Here is a 24802-nt window from a genome sequence, read left to right on the forward strand (position 1 = left end):
ATACTTTGTCGTGCTACGTACATACGGCGTGCATTTAGCTGACAAACGCCACCTTTATCACCGTTACGCGCTAATCTCATCCTATAGATATATATATTATCGGTCTATATGCGTATATATTATTATCTGCAGCCCTTGCAATAAATAACCGCGTAGGTTACGATAAAAAAAATATGGGTGGAAACTTTCTATAGACTGATCTCTGACCTGTTAGAACATTCAGTTCTTGAGGACGGCGGTGTTAGGTTCTTGAAAGTATCTGTTTTTAGTATTAAAATAAACATATTAGGCCACCAATGGAATTAATTTTTCGTCATTTTATTGATACAGAAACTATAACTATAAACATGTTGTTTTATTTTACAAATCCTTTAAAGCAAGAAAAAAATACTTGAGGAACTTGGCCGGTTGCTTCTTGTTTCTCCCGTTTAATAGAACAATAGACTCGTGTACTGATCATAAGATTATAAACTACTTAAAAAGGCAAATATCGCGCGACAATAAAGCATACAAACGAATTCCTGAATCACAAGATAAATACACTTGCTTCTTGACAGTTTTTTTTTATCGGAGTTAGTAGACGGTTGTCGATATTCTAAGTATTCCTCAATGTTACCCCTGTGTTGTTTAAGATATTCTTAGATGCAGTAAAAAAACATGTTTCCTTCACATTTCGTTTATGCACCGAATTCATTCACTTTCAAATCATCACGAAAAAGTAGGGCTGCGCTGTTAATTTTGTAAGAAAAAGGAAAAAACACAATTAAAAAAAACCTGTATTTTTAATATTATTTATCTATGTCATAATGTGCAGAAACACCAGCCTAAATCAACTTCTATAGTTGGAGCTGGGCTAGAAAAAGTTATTATGGGACCTCCCGTAAAATAAATATGCTGCGATCACTTGTGACAACTTTCGTATACAGGGAAGACGGTACCGATAATAACGTAATCCCGTGACACGAGGTAGATAAAAATTTTGAACCACAATTCGCGAGCTTTCAACTAGAAACAGACCCTGTTCAGAACTCCCTCAGGAAACATTGGGGGTCGCCATTGCTCGGGTACAAAGCGCGTGATTGGATATGAGTCTTTGCAGAACTCAGACGAAGTCCTCTGGTGGAATAAGAGGTCAGAGTGTGTGCCCAAACATTAGGGGACTCGGATAGGTTGCTCAGCACCTGTTACACTTCGTTTCACCGTGACTCTGCAAAAAGCAGACGCTGCGCCATCCCCACCCCTTTGAGCCATTTGGAGCGACGGAGGCGAGCTTAACCCAAGCAGTTGGAGAACAGGGAAAAGAGGAGCTCCCCTCTTGCCCGAACCATCTTCTGCCGAACCCAGACGTTGCTGTTGTATCCTCAAAAAAATCAGTCCGTCCCTCAACATAATACAAAAGCGGGTTCCCTCTCTCTCCCGCCCGTGGCTTTGACAGCGCCGCAAGGAAATGGAGAAATACAGTCACGTGTCTCCGTTCGACGCCCTGATTGGCTCCCTGGGACCTCAGCCTTCGCAGTTTGCCAAGTTACGGTGGGGCGGACTATAGATGACGCGCACTTTTGAAAGGGTTCGTCATCGTTGTATAGGAGAGAAATAACTTTACTTTGTAAGCGAAATGATGTCATCCGGCTTTACCGTGGATGGGTAAACTCGCTCCTCCAGTGCGTCCAGATCGCTGTGGGCGAATGCTGTCGAGACATGCACAACAGCCTAAATAAAAAAAAAATGGAGTCAGGAATTTGCACATGTTGTAGTAATTCACAATTAACACTTCCGATGCGAACTCAAGGGGAAGTAAATGAAGGGAAGCTTAAAAAATTCCTGTAAAAACAAGTTAGAGGTAAATGTTAGCGTATTTTACTCTCGTGAATTTGAATACCCCAAGGATTTGGCCCGATCGAATGTATCAGTATATGCGAGAAAAACCTAAAAGCCAGACACTGAGTGGGACGTCATACCCGGATGTTTGAAACGCCTTTCGCGTGCCGCTTGTGAGAGAACGGATACAGCGTTTCTGAGGTTGCTTCACGCACTTGCGTGAGTTCGACTCAGTGCGACTGATACACTCTAAAAAAAGCCCGTGAGTCTGCCTTCGCGCACAACGCCTCGGAGAGCCAATCACCGCAACTTACGGAGGCAACTCAGAAAAATGACGATGCCGAAACATATGTTTAGACCAAAAAAAACCAGTCTGTGTTGTGACATTAAGCAATGCAAGCGTGACGTTTTCCATTGCTTAATGTCACAGTTCCGACTGCGTTTTTTGGTCGAAACATATGCTTCGGCATTGTCATTCGCTGAGCTGCCTCCGTAAGTTGCGGTGATTGGCTTTCCGAGTGCTGTGCGTGAAAGTTGACGCACAAACTTGTTTTAGAGTGTACGTCTTGTGACGTTAATCCTTTTTACGGGTCGCTACGGCAGCAGCTACTTCGGCTACAACAAACCGAAGTAAAACCAGTTTGGTTGGAGCTAACGCCGCTGTTGCCATAGCGACCCGTAAAAAGATTAACGTCGTAAGCGCTGCAGTCGCACTCGGACCGACTCGATGCAAGTGTGTGAATCGGCCTTGACTGTTCGGGCAATGCTTGCGGAAGGCTCGAAAATCTTGAGGTTTCTATAGTACGTCACGATTCAATCCTCTCACGGGACGCGCACGAGGGAGGGGTTTCAGCGCTACATTGAAAGCGCTGTTGTGACTACGTGGCGCATCAATATGACATACAGGCTGTTTCACGAAAAGTAGACCAATTCGATATTGCGAAAAGTACGCTTCGCAACAAAAAGGCTACAATTGAAAACGAGCGTGTTGGTTAATAGATACAAAACTTGAAAGTATAAAACCGAGAGGACGAGGACGAAAAAAGGACATCTTTCACCCTTTGAAAAGATGTCCTGTTCCCGTCCTCGTCCTCTCTGTTTTATACTTTCAAGTTTTGTAACAAAAAAAGGCTTGTGTCGTTTTGGTCCTGGGTCAGGGGCCTGTTTACGAAAATGATTAAAGTCCGGGGTAATTAGATTGTTAATTATTTTTGCGTAATTAACCTTTTTAATGTTGTGTTTAAGGGCTTGGTTTCAATTAGAAACTTGCTGAACATCATCCAAAAACACTAAATCGACAAAGTGTAAAACAATAGAAGGCACGCGCAGAATTTAACGGCTTTCTGAAAAACCGCACAACTTCGACGGGTTTTTAGGTTTCGGTTTGCAATTGCAGCGCATCTCCGCACCGACGGCACCGCGCCCCGTGGAGAAATAGTGCAACCAACCCCTGCTGCGCTGTCCTCGCGCAACGCAAAAGAGGCTGGTTTGCACTTTTTCTCAAGGAGTGATTCTAAACGTAGAAACGTAGTGATTCTGAACGTAGAAACGTAGTGATTCTGAACGTAGAACGTAGAAACGTAGTGATTCTAATTGTAGAAGTAGAATATACCAAAAGTTAAAACTCGTTTCATGACTCTTTTAGTTGCATTGTCTTGCTTCGTAGCTCAAGGTGCTCATGTTATCTGCGCACACGAATACACATTATTCACGCCAAAAATATATACCCGTCTGGATTCAGTTTCAACTTACCTTCATCTTCTTGATATGATGGCAAAGATCCAGTACATGTTTGGTGCCTTCCATGTTAATTTTCACAGCGTTTCTGAAACCAAGAAAGCCAGCTGGACGATCAACAGGAATATCCTCAAAAGGACAAGATGAACTAAAGAAGTGTGACCTCGCGTGCTTGTCGCGATGTCTGCCAAGAGACCCCCTTCAATTTGGTATCGCGGCTCGCGCATGCACAAAACTGAGTCCTTCACGCAGTTGCTGAACGCTTCTCGGTGTAAAACTCCTGAACGCTGATAAATTCTGGCCACACACTTGCAGCGTGACTTCGTTTTTTTCAAATTTGCAATGGGTTCCACACATTGTATTTTCTCGATAATTGAAAAGCGTGAGAAAGTGGCCTCTGTTCGTAGTGAGATCACAGTACAGAATAAATAAAAAGTGCAGTTTTAAGACACACCTCTTTTCGATTAAAACTGATTGAAATTAATTCACTCTTTTTTCTATTAAGAGCAACCCAAGCTCATATACTCTGCTAGGGGATTAATTTTACTCCCTTAGAATCCCATGACCTTGAAACTGACACCTTTTGCGTAGCTGGAACCGCTGGACGCCAGCATTCTAGGGGTCTTCTCCTTTGAGCTGTGTATGATGACTGCCGCCGTCTATCGTCGTCGGCGGCCTTTGAGACGGTGGATACAGCCGTCTCTTCTGTCTTGGCGAATTCGGTATGACGGTGCGTCGGCGGGATTTCAGGTTTGAATGTACAAGGCGTCTGTATATTTCTCAGATTAAAGGTCCTATTGTGGACATCCAGGCATGTCAGATGTTCAGGCACGATGGAAATTCCGTCTCGGTTTGATCACCCCTACCGTTTGTCACTTAGGCTCGTCGTACATTCTGTCTCGATTTGATGATCCGTTTTCATGTAAACTCAGGTTCGTTAGATTTTACATCTCGGTCCGATAATCCATCTCGTTGGATATTTTGACTCGTTGGACATTTTGTCTTGCGTGACTCATCGATTAAAGACGAAGGAAAAGGATCACGCAGTCTGCGGGGATAGGCAGGTGTGTCAAATTTTAGGAAAAAAATGGTAAAGATTGGAATGCAAAAAAAAAAAGCAAGAGCGATAGGATTTTTATAGGATTCTCATGATTTACGTTTCCTTCTGACACATTTCAAGGAAGTGAGGCTAAATATTTAAAAAAAAAATATTACTCATTGGCGGGAACAAAAAAGGTAGGCACATGCCGGAAGCTGCCAATAGTTGTATGTTGTGCATAAAAAGACCCATTTCATCATATGTTAAGGACATCATATGTAGAATCTTCAGGTTTCTCGGCACGTGGTACGAAGCCTTCAGTGCGAACACGTGAAAGGCACACCACTGTTGGTGTACACCGCAATAGGAATGAAATTGAGGACGTTTAGACTGTACTCGGCGTAAATTTTTATGTACAATGTTTCTGAAGGGATAGTTCGATGCTTTGTTTTTTCATAGTCACCGAGTTCCTTAAAGATTTTCTGAAAACACAAAGAAACATACCTTAACTAGACCCAAAATATTAAGCCGATTGTTATTTTTCGCGAAGTTATTTAAGTTTAATTTTAGCCCTCGTTTTTCTAAGTGGAAGTCTTGTGGCAACAATAAAATGTTACGCGAGCGGCAGGCAAGGGTTCCCATACCAGGAGGTAGAATTTTTTCCCGACCGAATAAAGGACATTTGACAGTGTCAAATAAAGGCTGCGGAAGCTCGACCTAGCAGTCGCGCAGCAGCACGAACCAAATGCGCTCCATATTGTGTTTTATAGGCTGCGTGTTTGACCCGTAAACTTGTCTGCCAGTGGTGTCGCAGCACTGAAAAGAACGGGTATCTCTGCATGGGGGTCACTTTTGGCATCACCCTCACTGGTTTATTTTATAATAACTATTGTGAATTTAGAGATGCTGAATGACATGCCAGAAAGCGGAATGCCACTTGCCAGCAAATACAGTTAGTTCGGGTAAATCAAAAGGGGGGCAGAGAGGAAATTAAAGTATCTCGACCTTTAAGGCAATACGGCTACGTGTAATTTTCATAAAAACACCTCCGGGCGAGTTTATTGCCGTGCTTCTGCGTTTCACACCAGCACTTTGCCGCTGGCAGCTGTAGCGAGTGTGCAATGACTGGTTCATGATTTAGCTCGTGTGTGCTGAGTTTGGTATAGAGTGGAAAGATCTATGCGTGAACGATCTTCTGCAGCGATAATGTCAAGGAAACGGTTGCGAGAGATTGCGATTTTGTTCGTCCCCCTTAACGAGATATGGAACCTATACGTAGCCGAAAACGAGGGCAAAAGGAAAATGATGTGTGCAAAGTTGTCAGGTTGCTGACCTTCAAAGGCATTTTTTCTTCTCCCCAAGTATATGAAACGCAAGTTGTGGCTTATTCTGTTTACGTATCTTGCTTCGGGATTGGCTCTTTAGCATTCTTATCTGCTAATGCTGCAACCTTATTGGCTGATGAGCGCCAACAAGATGCTGGGGCCCCGTCACACTCTTCGCTTCTAAGTTGTCGCTGACTGTATAATACACTCTAAAAAAAGTCTGTGCGTCTATTTTCACGCACAACACTCGGAGAGCCAATCAGCGCAACTTACGGAGGCAGCTCAGCGAATGACGATGGCGAAACATCTGTTTAGACCAAAAAACGCAGACTGAGTTGTGATTCTAAGGAATGCAAGCGTGACGTTTTGCATTGCTTAATGTCACAACTCAGACTGCGTTTTTTGGTCTAAACATATGTTTCGGCATCGTCATTCGCTGTGCTGCCTCCGTAAGTTGCGCTGATTGGCTCTCCAAGTGTTGTGCGGGAAAACAGACGCACAGACCTTTTTTAGAGTGTAGGAGGCACTGATCGAAATACGAACCTTAATGATTGATTGAACCGGACATCTGCCGCAGTGTGAAAGACCATAGACACGTCTGAAGCCAGGCGCTCGTAGTCACCCGATTTTAAGCCCAGCTTCTCTTCTCTGATGTCACCATCGACGACCACTAGCTTGTTTAAGCTGGATGGGCATTCTTGGCGCAAACGCTCAAAGCACTGGATGAGGGCGCAACACATAAATTAGTCGCTCCTATTACTCCACCTTTATTTGAAGAAAGCTTCATTGTACATAATGAAAACAGTGAAAATGTCGAAGATAAAGTGAACAAAAAAGAACGGGCAGGAGGAAGCTGAACTCCGAACTAAACTTTTCATTAATAAAAAAAGTTAACAAAGTAGCAAAACAAAAACATCAACAAACACCTATTCATCCAAAACGCACAATATTATCAGTCTGCTGTTTGGTAGATGAGTAGGTTTTGTTTATTTAATCTTTTTTGTTACGCTATTTTCTTTCCATTTTTGTCACTAATGAAACTTTAGTTGGGAATACAGCTGCGTCCGGTCGTGTTTTTTCCTTCACTTCGCATTCGTCGTTAGTGCTATTCTCATCACACTCGCTCATCTCACTATAGTACACAAATAATTGGTTTTCTGGGCATCAGCGTTAGCGATAGACTCGGGAAGGTCTTGCTCTCACCAATCTAAACAATACGTGTTATAGCTAGGTCCAGGTATTGGCGATTTTTTTTACCTATTCTGCATATCATATTGGTTTTTATTGGTGCATAAAAATAGTATCGCTTTTGGCTAGTTTTAAAGTTTATGTTTTTTCCGCAGATATCTGCAGTACCTTTTTAAACTCAACACCGAATATCGGCTCTTTCCTCTGCTCGTGTTTTTGAGTACTGGGAAAATATTGGGCAAGCGGCTGTGCTTAACTTACTGCAGTAATTGATAGTCTGCAAATGCCGTATAAAAGGGTCACAACCTGTAGACTATGTGAGAGGGCCTAAATTAGAACAATGTGAATTCCTCAGAAAGCATTTTGCTTCTCATGGTAATGTGTACAAAATAAATGCACCGCATTTAAAATGTACCACGTTCCAGATATGTAAGTATAAGGTATACGAGCAAATCTTAATTCTCTCGCAACTTTGCAGCAAATAAAATATTGATTGACTGATGTTCGATAAACTACGGGCGCTGTAGTTCACACTATTCTATGGAACTTGCCTCCCATATCCTTGTATATGTTGACCGTACAAGTTTATGCTTATACAAAAAATAAACATCGAAATACATTCGTCGGTGTCAAAAATACAAAATCGGTTAAAACCGAAAAAAAAAATACCGCACACAGATGTCCAAAAATCTTAAGTCCAGCTAGAACTATTTTTCTCGAAACCCTCTTCTCTTAGACTAGAATTCATTTTTTTTTTATAAACATATTTACCTCTAATTACCGTTTGTTGCGCCCATGCAATACATTTCACTGAAGTACACAAATACATGAAAATGAATAAAAACCGCAGAACATCCGCGATATTTTTAAAATGAAAACCTGAAAATCTACGGCCTAGATACTCGTAGTATATAAGCCGTCTTGATGAGACAGACCCCTGCGAAGTTAATTTGGCGATTTATGGGAACCTACATGTTTTTTACATATTGAGGATGTTTTAGAAATGAAAATAAATATAATCAGATACTTATTGGAATGCTGTATTTTGCTCCTTCTCGTTTGCAATTAAGAATGAGTATAGAAATTAGTCACATATCTTACCGCTGATCTTAACAGGAGTTCCAACCTTCTTGTTGGACTGAAATCCCTTTTTGGGCGGATCAACAGGTAAATCCGCTCGATTCCTGGGCATGATCGCAGCAGTTTTTCAAGAAGGGCCTGGAAGGAGTCAGTCAAAAATAAATACCATGCCAACTCGAGCGCGTTTCGATACTGAGTCTAAATGCTACATTAAATTCAAGCGAATCTAGAAGAAAACCAGAAACGCAACGAATGAAGAGTAATGACATATTATCACCACGTTCATATTCACCCCCAGTACCTTCATCATAGCTTTGTTATAATTGGAGAAAGAGTACTTAAAGTGAACACCCGTTTTTTACACAAAATTCGTACCTTAAGATTTCTTTATATATTAGACGTTTATATTGCCACGCACTTTGGCGAGCAAGCGCTTGCGTGGCCGAGTGGTTACCGCATTCTGCTTCTTGCGCTCGCACCGCACAGACGTAGAATGGCTGGCTCCGATGGAGCAGTGATAACGGCCAACTCTGGCCGCGGCTTATCTGTTTTTTCGTCGACGGATGATTACCGTGTAGTTCTTCCTGCCCTGCCATCAGGAATCTTCGCTGCCAACACAGTCTTCCTTCACTGCGACGTGACCGGTCGCCCTTACCGGGTGGAACATTTCAGGGCCGAACTCGAACGCTTGGGCGTCATGAAGGAGACCGCAGCGATAGGTGCCTACCAGATGAATCATCTGTGGATGCTGTCACTTCACTCGGCGGCGGCCAAGAAGAGGCTGGTCGAAGCGCGAGAGCTTACGGTGAAAGACAAAAGATGTCTTGTGATCGACCCGGACAAGACCGAAGTCCGTCTGAAAGTGCACTGGGTGCCTTTCCCAGTCCCCGACGACGCCCTGCGCAGGGTCTTCGAACCATACGGGAAAGTACAGGAAATATCCCGAGACACGTGGAGGGCAGAAGGCTTTCAAGGAATACAGTCATCTACCAGGGTGGTTCGCCTCGACATGAAGCAGGGTGTCACCATCGACAGCCTTCCACACCAGCTCAAGGTATGCGGCGGTAACGTCTTGATTGTGGCTCCCGGGCGCGCACCGCTGTGCTTACGGTGCAAAAGAACTGGCCACATCCGGAAAGATTGCAGAACACCCCGGTGCCAGCAGTGCCGCAGATTCGGACACGTGACCGAAGACTGCGTCCGCACGTATGCCGCCGTCACGGATGTTACCACTCGAGACGAACCGCATGACTTCGAGATGGATGAAGACGAGGCAGAGGCCACAGCACGTAGCGAAGGGCGCGAAGAACTACAAGCTCCGACTGGTGACGTCCAGGAGAGCTTAGAAGCCCACCCTGCCACCGAGCCGGCCGAGGCCAAGATTTTGTACGAGGTCCTCCCGGACATCTCGGAGCGAGGAACCCAGGGCACGGAACTCGGTGCAGCTGTTGACTCCACAGAAGGAGCGGCGGCGAACTCCGACACCTTACTTGCGAACCAGGCTCCTCCACAAGAAGCAACTGCCGCCGACACCGTCGACCTGTCAAAGATGGACGACCTCCCAGAATTCCCACCCCTTGGCCCCTATCCTCCGACGGACCCTCAAGACAAGCCACGCAAGGCTGACCAGAAGTGGAAGGGAGGACTCTCCAAAATAGGACGCTTTAGTCCTATGCCCCGCATTCCCCCGGACGACCGGCGGCGCCCAGACCCCTCATAGGCGACAACCGGAGGAAGCACTCCGGGAAGGCCAAGTCTCGCTCGCAACACGGTGAACTTGACTTCATTGTACTTTCTGGTTCTATTTCATGTTCTAAACTATGAAGCAAGCTAAAGTTGCAACGTTCAACTCGGTTAGCTTAATTTCGAGAATAAGGAAACAGTGGCTGTTAAATTTGCTTCTGAAAGAGAACGCTGACATAGTTTGCTTGCAGGAGACCAAACTTTCTTCCGATGCCCATGTAGATGACATGACGCTTTTCTTTGATAGACACTTCTTTTCTTATCACGCGAGGGCGGTTGGGCACAGCGGCGGTAGCACTATCATGATACGTAAAGACAGAGGCTTCATAGTGTACCCCGAGTGGGTATCTGACAAGAACGGGCGGGTTTGCTCGGTGGAAGTTATCTGGCGGCATGAGTCGTTAAAAGTGATATCAGTATACGCCCCCAACGAAGCGTCGGATCGAAAATTTTTTTTCGACAATCTCCGGCAATATTTGGACACGCCGGTCAAAACAATTGTTGCGGGGGACTTTAACTGCGTTTTAAATGCACAGGATTGTTCGCGCGGCTTACAATCAGACTCAAGCCTTGCGGAACTCAGGAAATTATTACGCGACTTTGATCTCGTCGATGCAACCGACGGGTGTAAAGGCCCTCTTCCTGGATACACGCACTGGCAAGGCGATTGTCACGCACGACTAGACCGGGTATATATGTCCAGTGAGCTTACAAGTTCGGTCACTGCATACAAGGTGTCCCCAGTAGCCTTTTCTGACCACGCAATGGTCACGATGCGAATAGGAAAGGCGGACCGGCGAACGAGAAAGCCGCTCTGGTGGAGCTCTTGGAAACTTAACGAAAGTCTTCTTGACGACGAGAATCTGTCCTCTCAGATAAGAAATATTTTATCAGAAGCAACTGCGGAAAGGAAAGTTGACGCGGTAGTGTGGGAAGAGGTCAAGGAAAGAATTAAACTGCTCTGTCTCGAACACGGACAGACACAGGCAAAAAAAGGGCGCGAAACAAAGTATGTGCTAGTACAAGCCCTTGAAATGCTAATTGCTGAAGAAAACAAAACCCCTGGAGTCTTCAGGGAAGATATACGTGATTGCAAAGAGCGTTTGCTTCACCTAATGGAAAGCGAATACAAAGGCGCAATGATCAGATGCCGACTCCGAGCACAAGAAAGGGAGGAAGATCCTTGCAAAATTTTTAAAACCATAGAAAGAACGCGAGCGCAGCGTAGCAGGATAGACGCACTCAGTGTCGACGACAAAGTGCTAACAGAACAAGAAGACATTGAGAAGGAACTCGTAAGAGTTTTCCAACAACTATTTACTAGGAAAGACGAGGCGGCAGACATCCCGCTGGATGAGTGGTTCAAAGAGCTCCCAAAGATCCCCTCAAGTGTAAGGAAACGCATGAACAAAAAGATCACGAAAGCTGAAATCGAGAGGGCTATAAAAGAGCTACCAACGCGAAAATCCCCCGGGGTGGATGGTCTAGGCTCAGCCTTCTATAAAAAGTTCGCTGATATTTTAGCTCCAATGCTATGTGACGTGTTTGCTGACATCCTTCAAAGAAATTTACTTCCACCTTCTATGCGACAGGCACTAACGGTCCTTATTAAAAAGAAAAACACGAACTCCGACTCTCTCACATCGAGCAATTTAAGGCCAATCAGTCTCCTCACCACTGATTACAAACTACTGGCGAGAATACTAGCAAAACGCTTGGAGATGGGTCTTAAGTTTGTTGTAGGTGACCACCAGGCCTATGGCTTTAAAGGGAGGTCCATCACCTCCAACGTTCACACTATGCGTATACTTACCGAAACCGCTGAAGCGACAGGCTTATCCGCAGCAGTGCTACAAATTGATTTAAGTAAAGCCTTCGACAGGGTTTCGCATTCTTTTCTGTTCAGTGTACTCGAGGCCTCTGGTGTCGGGAGAACTATAGCCAAATATATTAAGCTGTGCTATAAAGATATATCCACGCGATTATTGATCAATGGAATAGTAACTGAAAAGATAGCAGTGCAAGCCTCTGTTAGACAAGGCTGCCCGCTCTCGCCAATACTTTTCTCACTTTATCTTGAGCCTGTGTGTAGAAAGATTATTAACGATAATAGAATTCAGGGAGTCTCCCTTGCCAGAAATGCAACGAAAATATTAGCATACGCAGATGACGTTACTGTTGTTGCTGCATCTAGACATGAGGTTGTCCTCGCCGTACAACACATCCTTGATTTTTGTGAAGTGTCTGGGGCTGAAATGAATCACGAGAAATCTACAGGCGCGTGGATAGGAAATTTTGATGTAAAGCCAGAGCGTTTTATAAATATTACCTGGAGCTCAAGTATCCAAAACTACCTTGGTGTTAGTCTAGAACCTCACTGCTTAAGTACTGGCAAGGGAGGAATTCATCTTAACAGTTTGAGGGCCAAAGTGCTGGACTGGCGCGGCCGAAACCTTTCTATGCTAAACCGTGCCTTTGTTTGCAACTCCGTTTTTTTCCCTACCGTATGGTATGCGGCTCAGGTTGTGCCGTGTCATGCAAGCGAAGTCCATAAGATGCATCGTTTTTGTGCTACCTTCGTCTGGAATTCTAGTTTTGAACGCATGAGACGCGCAAACATTTTTATCAGTCAAGCCAAAGGAGGTTTCGGAGTCGTGAATCTTGAGATCAAGCTAAAAGTTCAAAGGTTTTTATTTTTTCGTGACCAGCGTAACTCGGTCATAGTAAGATCATTCGTAAAACTTGGCGGACGTTTTTTAGCCCCCTGGCTTGTTGTAACCCTGGAAGGAGCGACGTCAAGTGCAGTACTGAGGTTCTATAAAGAAATCGCTGATGCCATTAAATTTTTTGAAGCGCGGTTCTCTCGGCAATACCTGAGCAAAGTGAAAACAAAAGCGCTATATTGGGACACCATAGACACTGTCTTTCCACTGCCACTTTATCGCTCCTTCCAAGGGACCAGTGAGAAATCCACAGTCTTTAAGCGCCTCCGAAATTATCCCGTCCGAAAAGCTGCAATGGACTTCTTTATTTGCTTTCACACCGAAGTACTGCCAGTGAAGACGTGGCAGGAGAAAAAAGGATTTTTTGTTCCGTGGAATTTGAACTGCGCACTGCGTCCAACGCCAGAGACTCTGCAGCATGTCTTCATCTTCTGCCCAAATGCAGAACTGTTCTGGGCGGACTTACGCTCTAAACTGCAAGTTGATTTGTACATGGACTGGCACAGTGCAAAATACCTCGAATTCGGCACTGGCCCCGATAGTAAATGTTATGAAGTATTTGCTTTGCTCGGGTTGCATGCAATATGGAAATCCCGCACAGATCACCTCTTGATTCTTGAAGGGGGCAAGCCGGCGTGGCGCCACTTTGAAGAAAGCTTCATGAGTACGACCAGCCTCGTTGAGGCAGCGAAAAGCTGTGAATTAGATGGATGGTCTGATTTGGCTGCGCGTCTCAAAGCGCCAAGGTCACTTCGAAGCCAGAGGTGATGGGTGCTGTTTTGTCAAACTGGAACGCTGAGCACTCCCTACGTCAATATGTGTTTTTAACCATGTACATAGTGCCCATTTTATGTAAATAAAAAAAAAAAAAAAAGCCGAGTAGTTACCGCGCTTGAATGTCGCGCAGAAGGTGTAGGTTCGATTCCAGTCAGCGGACTGTCATTTTATTTATTCTCTCAACTTGGCCTCCTCGTAAGTTCGAGAACATTCTCGCCTGATCATGTTTCGACTGTTCGACGCACCGAAAGTTCTACGTCGAATGATCCAGAAAACAACGAGGGTACATGGGACTCCGCAAGGCGAGCGGAGTCAGTCTCGCCCCTGCGCTCGATCCTGCGGTTTCGCCGACATCGATGCCCGCGACGCTCTGCTGTTTTCTTCTGTTCCCTTTATATTTTGGGCACAAGTTCGTACCATCAAACGTTTTGTTTCTTCAGTTATCTTCGCCTCATCAATTGTCATTCGTGATATTTTGGTGGAGGTGTGGGGTATTCCATTTTATGCCCGTTAATCGTACCCCTGCAAAGACATCCCGGCCAAGCGACGTGCTCAGCCCCGGAAGGCTACCCTTTGCCGAAGACGCCGAAGCCCGAAGAAGCCGTCGTACCCGATGTCAGTCCCCTGAATTGGGTCTGCTGCCGGACAAGTCCAGGCCGAAGAAGACGACGATGGCCAACCAGTCGCAGACCCGGGCCGCTCCTGCCTTCATCTACCTGCCCGTCGCACCCCGGACTCCGACGCCTTTCCACGGGGACGCCCACGAAGACATCGAGGACTGACGGCAACACTATGAGCGTGGGGCCCGTCAGAACGGGTGGACACCTGAGCAGTGCTCGCAGAACATCTACTTCTTGCTGGAAGGGACTGCGAGGTACTGGCTGGAGAACCACGAGGCTTCTTTAACTTCGTGGGAGATGTGCAAACAAGAACTAAAAAAGACGTTCACCAGCCAGCACCGACGCGAGAGGGGCGAAGATGTCCTTCGAACAAGGACCCAAGGCCCGAAGAAAAGCATCACCAGCTTCGTCGAGGATGTTCTTTGCTTGAGCGCCCGCGCCGATCCTCAGGCTACAGAGGAAAAGAAGCTGCGGATCGTGATGCGATCCGCATCTTCGGAGGCCTCCTCCGCAACCTGCCGACCACGTCTAAGCCATCGACACGGAGGCAACCAACATTGAGCGCTCCCTCCAAGCGCGCGCTTCCCACTACCAGCGACGTCCAGGCGTCACTGCACCCACGCTGCTTAACGGCGAAAACCCTCCGGGTACTCCGGACATCCGGGAAATTACTTGGGAAGTCGTCCGGGAGGAACTGCGAAGGTTGCTGCCAACCACCAGCCGTCCGCCAACCCTTTCCATCGCCGAGGCTGTCCGAGACGAAGTGCATCGGGCGCTCCGACCAGAGGTTCCCGTCACCACACTGGCACCGGAGGAACCGATGTTGAGCTACCCCGGCGTGGCCCGACGACCGCCGCAAGCTCTCCGCCAAGCCACGGCGGCACCCCGAAGAGACGCCCCAACGCCGCAATACCCCAGACGGCAGGAAGATCAGGCGCACGTTCACCCAGAGCAACCTGCGACGAGGAAGGCTGACATCTGTAAGACGGCCGACCGACGCCCGCTGTGTTACCACTGCGGGGAAGCTGACCATCTGTACTGCCGATGCCCATAACGACGTCTCGGGCTGCGTGGATTCAACCCAAACGACCCGCACCCCCAGTATGGTGAACGCCCTCGGGAGATCGACGAGCACCTGCGACTACCTCAGTCACCCGAGCCTGCGTCCCGCGGAAAGTTCCGGTCGCTTTCGCCACGACGTCCAGCTTCGCCGATGCACCGACCCCGACGTGAAAGCCTGTCGCCCCTCGCTCCACGCCGGTGAAACTAGGCGCGGCAACCCCTGGAGGTCGAGTTGCCGAAGACTACCGACGCCAAGATCCTCCACGAACGTCGGAGGGCCCCACTCGAACGCTACCAGAGACCGAAACGACGCTCCTGCAACGGTGTTCAACAACCTAAACGTCGTCATCGACGGCCACGACGCATCAGCACTCGTGGACACCGGAGCAGACTACTCAGTCTTGAGTGAGAGGCTCTCCCGCCGCCTTCAAAAATACACCACGCCGTGGGATGAACCACAAATACGAACCGCCGGAGGGCACCTCAACACACCAGTCGGGAGATGCACTGCTCGCGTCGAGATCCACGGTGAGACGTGCCCTGTGAAATTCGTCGTTCTGCAAGACTGTTCGAGGGACGTTATCCTCGGAATGGACTTTCTCTGCGAGTATGGCGCCGTCACCGACCTCGGGGCAAACCAGGTGACGCTGCGAAAGCCTGTTTTACCACCGGTGGAAACCAACACGACGTCAACCGCGATACGAGTTATCGCTGACCATGTGAACTTACCGCCGCGCTCGAGTGTTTTCATCACAGTCATAACCAACGCAGCCATGCACGGTAAAGCTCGTCTTTAAGCTCTTCTGGAAGGCAGCGTGCAACTGCTCGTTGAGAAAGGAATTGGCGTCGCACGAGGCGTAACGGATCTCCAAGAAGGACGTATAGCTGTAACAAACTTCCGAGAGGAGCCGCAGCACCTAACGAAGGGTACCACCGTGGGCCACATCGAGAAGCTTCAGGCGCCAGCCGTGGTCACCGCAATCTCCGAAGAAACCTCATCGTCACGGAAGAACAGCATGTCGCCGCCCTCGATCGACGTCGACCCCGAGCTCCCAGCTCCTAAACGCCGGCGACTAATTGATCTCCTCGCCGAATAGAATGATTGTATTGCCACGTCGTCGAAAGTTCGCCAAACAGCAATGTCGAAACATGGCATTATTAGCGACGACGACGCGCTCCCTGCCCACCAGTCGCCGTATCGAGTTTCCTTAAAGGATGGGAAGGTGATTCCGGATCAAGTCCAGTAAATGCTCGATGACGACATCATTCAACCCTCAAGAAGTCCATGGGTGTCTCCAGTCGTCCTTTTAAAGAAGGAGGACGGAACCCTGCGGTTCTGCGTGGACTATCGTCGACTGAACGATGTGACGAAGAAGGGCGACTATCCGCTCCCCCGCGTCCATGATACGTTCGACCGACTGCGCCACTCCCGATATTTTTTGTCGATGGACCTGGCAGATTAAAGTCGACGAACGTGACAGGAAGAAAACTGCCTTCGTCACTCCCGACGGACTGTACGAATTGAAAGTGGTGCTGTTCGGGCTTTGTACAGCGCCAGTCACCTTCCAGCGTCTCATGGACACCGTGCTGGCAGGTCTGAAATGGCAGAGCTGCCTCGTATTCCTCGACGACGTCGTAGTATTTTTACGACATTTCGAGAAGCACCTGAAACGACTTCGAGCCGTGCTTCAAGCCATCAAAGCCGCCGGCCTGTCACTCAAGCCAACACAGTGTCGATTCGCCTATGGTGAACTTAAATTCCTTGGCCACGTCGTGAATAACAAAGGTGTTCTCCCTGACCCCGAGAACACCCGCGCCGTAGCTGCATTTGCGCCTCCGTCTGACAAGAAGGCCGTGAGAAGATTCCTCGGACTTTGCGCCCACTACAGACGATTTGTTCTGGACTTCGCCAAGCTGTCCGCACCGCTGAAGCACCTCACGAAGGACGCCGTAAAGTTCGAATGGGCAGAAGAACACCAGCGGTCATTCGATGAGCTGAAACGAAGACTCCAGACGTCCCCGATGCTTGGCTATTTCGACCAGTTCCCTGATGCAGAGATCCACACGGACGCCAGTAACACCGGACTTGGCGCGGTGCTAGTTCAAAGGCAGGACGGGGCAGAGCGAGTTATCGCATACCCATGTCGGACGCTGTCTAAGGCGGAGAGGAACTACTCTACAACTGAAAAGGAGTGCCTTGCTGTCGTCTGGGAAATAACAAAGCTTCGCCCATATTTGTATGGAAGTCCTTTTCGCGTGGTCACGGACCACCACTCGCTCTGCTGGCTCGCGAATCTGAAAGACCCCTCCGGACGCCTCGCCCGGTGGAGCCTACGACTGCAGGAGTACGACATGACCGTTGTGTACAAGTCCGGCCGGAAGCACAATGACGCCGACTGCGTGTCAAGACGATACAGGCCGGTCCTGCCTGTATCGAAGACGAAGACGATGAGTGTTTCCTCGGCGCTTTGGACGTCAGCGACATGGCAGCACTCCGACGAGACGACCCTGAACTGTACCGTTCCCCATGCTTTCTTAAGAATCCTGCATACCTTCTCCATGCGGCAAGCGGTGCTGTACAAGGAGAACTTCGTCAACAACAACACAGCATGGCCGTTGGTTATTCCTGCCAGCCTTCGAGACGAAGACTTCCAAGAATGCCCTGACGACCCAACGGCTGGACACCTTGGCTACACAAGGATGCCCACCAGGATTTGAGAAACGTGCTACTGCCCGAGGCTACCGAAGACCGTTCACCTCTACATTCGATCATGCCACGAGTGTCAGCGATGCAAGAAACCGCCGACGAAGCCGTCAGGACTTCTGGATCCGATTTCTCCTCCGTCTATGCCGTTTCAGCAGAATTAATTTACTTGGCCCTGTCCCGCCGTCAACGTCGGGAAACCGCTGGATAATCGTCGCCACCGAGTATATGACACGGTACGCCGAGACGAAAGCCCTTCCAGCAGGCACGGTTGTTGAAGTCGTCAAGTTTTTCATCGAGTCCATTGTCCTCCGGCACGGCGGCCCTTAAGTCCTCATTACAGACCATGGATCTTCGTTCATGGCCCAGCTGACGCAACAGATCCGTCGTCTCAGTGGCACCGGCCACCGTCGAACGACTGTGTGCCATCCACAGACAAATGAACTAACAGAACGGCTAAACAAAACTATCGCCGACATGATCTCTATGTATGTCGACGTAGAGCACAGGACTCGGGACGAGGTGTTACCCTACGTCATGGTCGCTTACAACGCGGCGGTACAAGAGACCGCAGGAGTAACACCGTTTCAACTGGTGGATGGCAGAAAAGTAAGGACCATGCTCGACGCGATGCTACCCCACGAATTAGCTGACGATAGAAGCCCCGACTCCCAGGTTGTTGCTCAACGAGCCGAGTAAGTTCGCCAGCTCGCCCGGCTCCGAATTCAAGGTCAACAACGTTTCGACGCTACCCGATACAACCTTCTCCGGATCGACGTTCGCTTCAAACCCGGAGACCGTGTGTGGGTTTGGACCCCGATACGACTACGCGGCCTAAGCGAGAAACTCCTGAAGCGCTACTTCGGACCCCACAAAGTGCTTCGTCGACTTGGAGATCTTAACTACGAGGTGATGCCCGATGGAACACGGACTTCATCACGCCGTCCTTCACGACCGGAAGTCGTCCGCATCGTGCGCCTCAAGCCGTACTACGATCGCTAGGACTGTAAATTGTGTTTTGTAATACGCTCGATAGGATGGTATTGCACAAGTTTACGTAGTTTGCCAATATTTTTGGTTGTTTTGCTCTTTTTGTTTCCTGGCACATCGCATCGAGATGATGCGCTTTTAAAAGGGGAGTAATGCCACGCACGTTGGCGAGCAAGCGCGTGCGTGGCCGAGTGGTTACCGGGCTTGACTTGCGCGCGGAAAGTGTAGGTTCAATTCCAGTCAGCGAACAGTCATTTTATTTATTCTTTCAACTTGGCCTTCTCGTAAGTTTGAGAACATTCTCGCCTGATCGGGTTCCGGTCGTTCTACGCACCGAAAGGTCTACGCTGAATGATCCAGAAACCAGCGAGTGTACATAGGGACTCCGCAAAGCGAGCGGAGTCAGTCTCGCCCCTGCGCTCGATCCTGCGGTTCCGCCAACATCGACGCCCGCGACGCTCTGCTGTTTTCTTCTGTTCCCTTTTTTGTTATGGGCACAAGTTCGCCTCATTAAACGTTTAGTTTCTTCAGTTATCTTTGCCTCATCAAATGTCATTCGTGACAATATAGAGGAAGGATAGTCTTTATCAGCACTTGTATTCCTCCATACATTACCTAAGTAGAGCAGAATATCAGAATGTATACAGAAATGCATTTTACCACAACGCCTTGGCAGGCATCTTGACAGCTTTTTGAACAAAAGATATTTGACAAAAATATTTGTAATAACAAAACCCCCAACTGTAATTATCAATATTCCAACGGTTATATCACATGTTTTTTCCCACGCGCCTAGAGTAAGAACTGAAGCAGGTTCCGTCAGCAAGCCCACTCTTAAAATGTTCTTGCAGCATATACTTTGGTTTGTAACTATCTATAGGATTCTTCCAGAAGATTCACTGGTTTTTAAAGTAGAAATATTATTTCAAATGGTAGGGTGTAAATAACGTTTCCTGCAAATTTACATTAATTTGAATACTGGGTTCTCAAAAAGACACGACCAAATATCCTTATTCTAAGCAGTCGCCGAAGAGTCATCATTTCATAACAAAACATTTTCTAACTGGAAGCGGACTAGTTTGCACTAGATAGAAACACCTCATAATTAATAGTTTTTACAGATACACCTTCCAGACTTTTTCAATATTGAAGGTGAGCATATGTCGTATTTTTCTTTCATGTTTTTATTTGATTGACTAGAGCAGTAGTACGCACCTTTCCAAGGAAACCAGTTGCACCTGTGATAAAGATGACTTCATCTTGATAGAAGCGTTGCACCTTCGAATACTTCACATTTCGTGGTACTGAAACAACACACAAGAACACAAGGCTTTCTTACCTTTCGGGTGTTTGTGGCAATTGAATTCCTAAATTTAGAAGTGAGCTGTGTCATTAAAAAAAATCTAGGATACCTAAGCACTTCTTGTGAGTAGTTAATGTGAAAGCGTGAATGTCGTTCTTCCGCTGCCTTAGTTCGTCTGCTGCCTACTCGCATGGACGGCCGCGTTTCGCAACTTTCGAGGTTGCGGCCGGCGGCCTAGTGCGCGCTCTCGTGAAGTTGCTGCGCTGCGCTGAGCTCGGACGTGCAGCCTCTCCGGAGTCTGCCCGAGCGGGCTGTGCTGGCTCCGTGCCCTGCCTCTTTCTCTTACCGGCGGCCGGGCCGCAGCGCCCCCATGGAGAGGGCTTCCTTGGTGGTGTTCCCCGGAACTACGTCACGCGAGAGCCAATGGGAGTTTTTTTTTTTTTGAAACTATGACGCGCGCCCGCCAATGGGAGCCTATCCATCAGATTTTTGCTACAGACGACAGGCTTCGCCCTTATGGAACAAGGGAAGGTGCATTTTGGTGCGGCTTCAAAAGCTGATAACGTCGGTTCGCTCTACGGGACAGTTAATGCTTTCGCATTTAAATAGTAATAAGGCTACGCGAAGGAATTCAGAGAAGAGGTCATTCTCTTCTACCCTTCAAAACGAATCTACTTGGAATTGCTCGTTCGCTCTGAAAGGCCTGTTGCAACGAAAAGAAAAAGAAGAGGTAGGGGAGCACGGGACGGATAGTCAAAGTACGATTATTAAAAAAAGTCACGCAAACCCACTCGTTTAGATTTATGCCTCCGTAGTCTTTAGTCCCTCAATAGTTGGCGCCGAAACCCGGGACACCGTCCACTTTAATTTAATTGTTCAAAGGGTAGCTTGGCTCTTCAGCTAATAAAAGAAATCTTAACTAATCACAATCTTCTTGACGTATACCGGCTTGTAAAATCAACATATCAATCTCGCCAGCCATCGCTATCATGTACCATCTGAATTGCATGAGGACGTGTAGAATATCAGAGTTCAAATTGAGTCCTGTTTCGAAGCACTCATTCAAAGACGTGCACGGTTTGTGGCAAAAAGATCAATCAAGTACAATCTTTAATGTGGCGGTGTCGTCTTCAATGTTTACCCGCACCAATACGCTCTTTATACATTAAAACAGTGCTTAACTTTGTCGTCGCTGAGTTTTCACGCAGTACTTCTTTGTGAAGCATGCAGATCATACAATTTACGTTGACCTATTGCTTTCAGCTTGCCCAGCCAACAGGTACTGTCTGATTACAACATCATATCACCTGAATAATCTTTTTATCGTGGAATTCTCAAAAAGGAATATGAATGATTGAGGTGAGCAGATATGGTCAAATTGCGTTCAAGAATCAGGCGAATCTACTGTAACATTACTTTCAGTGTATTAAAACATTAGTTCAAAGTTTTTCTGAATATGTCGCAGAGCTTGAAGCAGTAAAATCTAAAATAGTATAAAAACTAGAATTTAAATGAAAGCCCATTAGCAGAAACGCAAAAAAAATGCTAGGGAATAATGGTCTTACCACCAAAAAAAAAAACTGCTCTGAATATTGTTAATGAAGCCTAATTGTTCGGCAAGTACATTCTAATGAAGAGTAGAGAACATAATTACATATTTATTTTTAAGGCCACACGCTATACAAACCAAATGAGGACAAGAGTGGAAGTAAAAAAAAGATTGCTAAACAAAATACTAAATAGCAACAGTGTGGAATCTTTTAATAAGTGGAAACATACTCACGGCAGTAATGAGCCTTAGAAGAGCGTTCATGACCCATGCTCAATCGATATGCGAAAGTATGGCGTACGCCGCAAAAAAACCTCAGTCCGATTTTAGTTGTCCGTTCTGTGAACGTTGCCAAGTGGACCCGTTGCATGTTCCTGCTGCTTTAATTACACGTGCTTCCAGATCTATCACGCTCCAGAAATTACTGCAAAAAAAGGACACCCAATATTTCGGTTGAAACCAACTCAAACTAGAGCTGCGAAGTCAGCCGCTTCTTTTGAGGTGCATATAGAGGCTACTCCGGAAACCCTCACGTGCATGAGTAACGAAGTGTGAGTGCGTAGCGAAATACATCGACGATGACTCCGTGAATCATCAAGTGCGATTCTTTATGTCCTATCGCAATAGTAGGAAATGCACTGACCCAGTGATGTCCGGTACAGCGCGATATTTTTGGTGGTTGTATGAAGAGTATAGTCCGATCGTGGGCGACGAAATGGGGGGTGAGCAAAACGAAACTACGACGCACTGCGCGGGCCGCGAACGGGTTCACTTAGCTTTCCTGCAGCTGGAACGCCATCTGCCTCGTCCGCGGTGGGCCCCGGGAAAAATTAACGAGCTCCACCTTACGTATGAGGGCCAAAGTATAGGTAACAACGAAGCTAACGCAAAAAACACCTGGTCTAGCTGCATGCTGTGGTCTTCGCTAAAACCGGTGCACTCGCTGAAATAAATCGCTGTCGATAACTTCCCGCACATTGCCGTGAATCCCGCGAGACCCGCAACGTAAACTGCCCAATGTTGCGTGCGCACGCAATACAGTTAGCATTCCTGTTGCGTTCTGAAAATGAGTACTTCGGCCTTAATTGTCTCGCTTATTCATAGTGCTTGCGTAGGGTCCACAGCAACTGTTACATGCAAGACCTGTTACCGAAGAAGGACGGTATTTACGGTTCAACACCTCTAGAAGTATAAGAAAGTAAATAAGGTTGTTTTTTTTTATCTTAAATTGCCTAATTCTTAACGCCCGAGTGTGGGGTGCTGCCGGCACGTGAAGGTGGGCAGAAAACTTAACACGTGGGAGATGAGACGCGCAAAAAGAACAAGGAAGCAAGCAAGCGACGTTTCAAGTGCACAACTTATGTCGGACTATAGAAAAACTAAAGGAAGCCAAGAAGAAGAATGCTGGGGCTCTCGCAGCATGACGCGAGAAGATTAAAATGAAAGCCGTTTACAACTCCCTGTAATGCCAAATTTGAGCGCAGCTCTTGAGGAGGGGTGGAAAGGGTACAGGAAAGAGCATTTTATAAACCCCCGCGAACATGAGCCTCCGTCGCAATGAAATGCCAGAGCTCACAAACAGAAGGTTGCAACGCTGCGCGAGCCGTTATTGAGAGGCGCTGCGTTGGGTACGCCGAGCGCTGGAACGGCTTCGCAGGCGTTCGAAAGGCAAAGGATTAGCGACGACAAAGCAGCGTCTTGCATCGTCTGCAAGCTAACGGTATTCGACAGTCCCACGCTCACATTGCAGCAGAGCGAGCGCGGTTGGCCATATCAAGGCGCAGTAGGCTCTCGCGTCGCGATTGCAATGTTGTTGCCTTGGGTCCACTGATGACATGTGCACTGACAATCAAAACTGCTCGCTGGAAACTGCATGCGGGTTAAACAGACGCGCCCGTGCGGCCGCTCTGTACTTCAGTGTCAAACGGGCACACCGCGTAATGGGAGAGCCGTTTGTTTAAACCGGTGCAGTTAGCCGAACACCGGTCACCCGCTTGGACATGGTCACCCGATTGAACAAACGGCGGCTCCTTTGCCCAAACGAGTGACCCGATCACCAAAAAGGGGGACCGGAATGGCTCAAACGGTTGACCCGTTTGACAAAAGGAAGACCGGTATGACTAAACGGTTACCGTTATGCACCCGTTCATTTCCATAAAGATGCGAAATGTTTTTAGTAGGGGTCCTGTTGTGCTAAGTACAAATGACTTCTAAGAAATCGAAGAGTTCTCGATGCTTTGAGATTTATATAATCAATGTGAGCATTCCAAGTCTGATATTCGGTACAATTTATACATCGGTACTTATATCAAGGAACATATGAAATTGAAGCGAAGAAAATTGAGCAGAAAGAAATGTATTGTATATAAGAATTAAAATAAATTAGGTTGGGCCTTAGCAACATTAATGTTTATTTGCCATTTTAAGAACCCTTCTCCCAGGATGTTAATGTCTCGATGCCATTTTTTTTAAACCTATAGAACAAAAAACATTGGCTGTATAAAATACAATCGTCGATCAAACGCGTCGCAGATGGAGAGATTAGTGAGGGTAGGTCATTTATGTTGATGAGAAAGAAAAGTTGTCCCATTACGCTGCCCTGGGGAACTCCGGATTTCAGAGTAAGGGTTGAAGGATGAGGAGTCATCTATAAAAAATAGAAAAGACTGCTAGCGATTAGTAAGAAAGAATAAAATTGAACTGATGACATGATTTTTATATTTAGTTGAGCAAGTTTTAGGAGTAAACAAATTTAAAGAAATATTATAACAAGAAATATTTGCTTACGAACGTCAAGATAGTGATGGTTAAGACACCTGAAGTTTTTAAGGCCGTTCATGCCTTGCGAGTAGATGATGTGCTCGAATATTTTACATGTGATACTTGTATGAGAGATGAGTCTGCATGTAAATGTATTCAAACGCTTTCCAAATTTATACACGAGAGTTACTTCTGAAATTTTCTAGTCGTGAGGGAATTCCGATAAATCAAGCAATGCTTCAAAAAGGTGGCACAAGAAAATATAGAATTTATTTTTGGTAATTTTAGGAAAAAGGTTTGAGATGTTATTGTCGCTACAAGCTGAGTTAGCACGCAGGCGTTTGATGGCAGTTGCAATTCCGCACCTTATGACTTATACGTTAT

The 24802-nt window shown here is 46.9% G+C and overlaps 1 protein-coding gene across 1 annotated transcript; it reads right to left on the bottom strand.

Annotated features, from left to right (window-relative positions):
- Window positions 1-1599: 1599 nt before the first annotated feature.
- Window positions 1600-21091, bottom strand: LOC8032094 (putative fatty acyl-CoA reductase CG5065). Its single transcript, XM_042293684.1, has 6 exons — window positions 21055-21091; window positions 20022-20110; window positions 8209-8325; window positions 6463-6638; window positions 3571-3643; window positions 1600-1710 (listed from the first exon to the last, which is right to left on the bottom strand). The coding sequence occupies exons 1-6, from the start codon at window positions 21089-21091 to the stop codon at window positions 1600-1602; spliced, it is 603 nt and encodes a 200-aa protein (XP_042149618.1).
- Between the last annotated feature and the right edge of the window lie 3711 nt (window positions 21092-24802).

The sequence above is a fragment of the Ixodes scapularis genome, unplaced genomic scaffold (genome assembly GCF_016920785.2).
Source record: "Ixodes scapularis isolate PalLabHiFi unplaced genomic scaffold, ASM1692078v2 PGA_scaffold4__175_contigs__length_147842914, whole genome shotgun sequence".
Classification (NCBI taxonomy): Eukaryota; Metazoa; Arthropoda; class Arachnida; order Ixodida; family Ixodidae; genus Ixodes; species Ixodes scapularis.

What these genes read in the sequence shown, in the direction of transcription:
- LOC8032094 (XM_042293684.1), bottom strand. Translation starts at nt 21,091, where the DNA reads ATGGCTGGCGAGATTGATATGTTGATTTTACAAGCCG. An exon ending in AACTCCTGTTAAGATCAGCG is followed by an intron (nt 6,639 to 8,208) that starts GTAAGATATGTG and finishes GCCCTCATCCAG; the next exon opens with TGCTTTGAGCGTTTGCGCCA. An exon ending in ATCATATCAAGAAGATGAAG is followed by an intron (nt 1,711 to 3,570) that starts GTAAGTTGAAAC and finishes TTTTTTATTTAG; the next exon opens with GCTGTTGTGCATGTCTCGAC.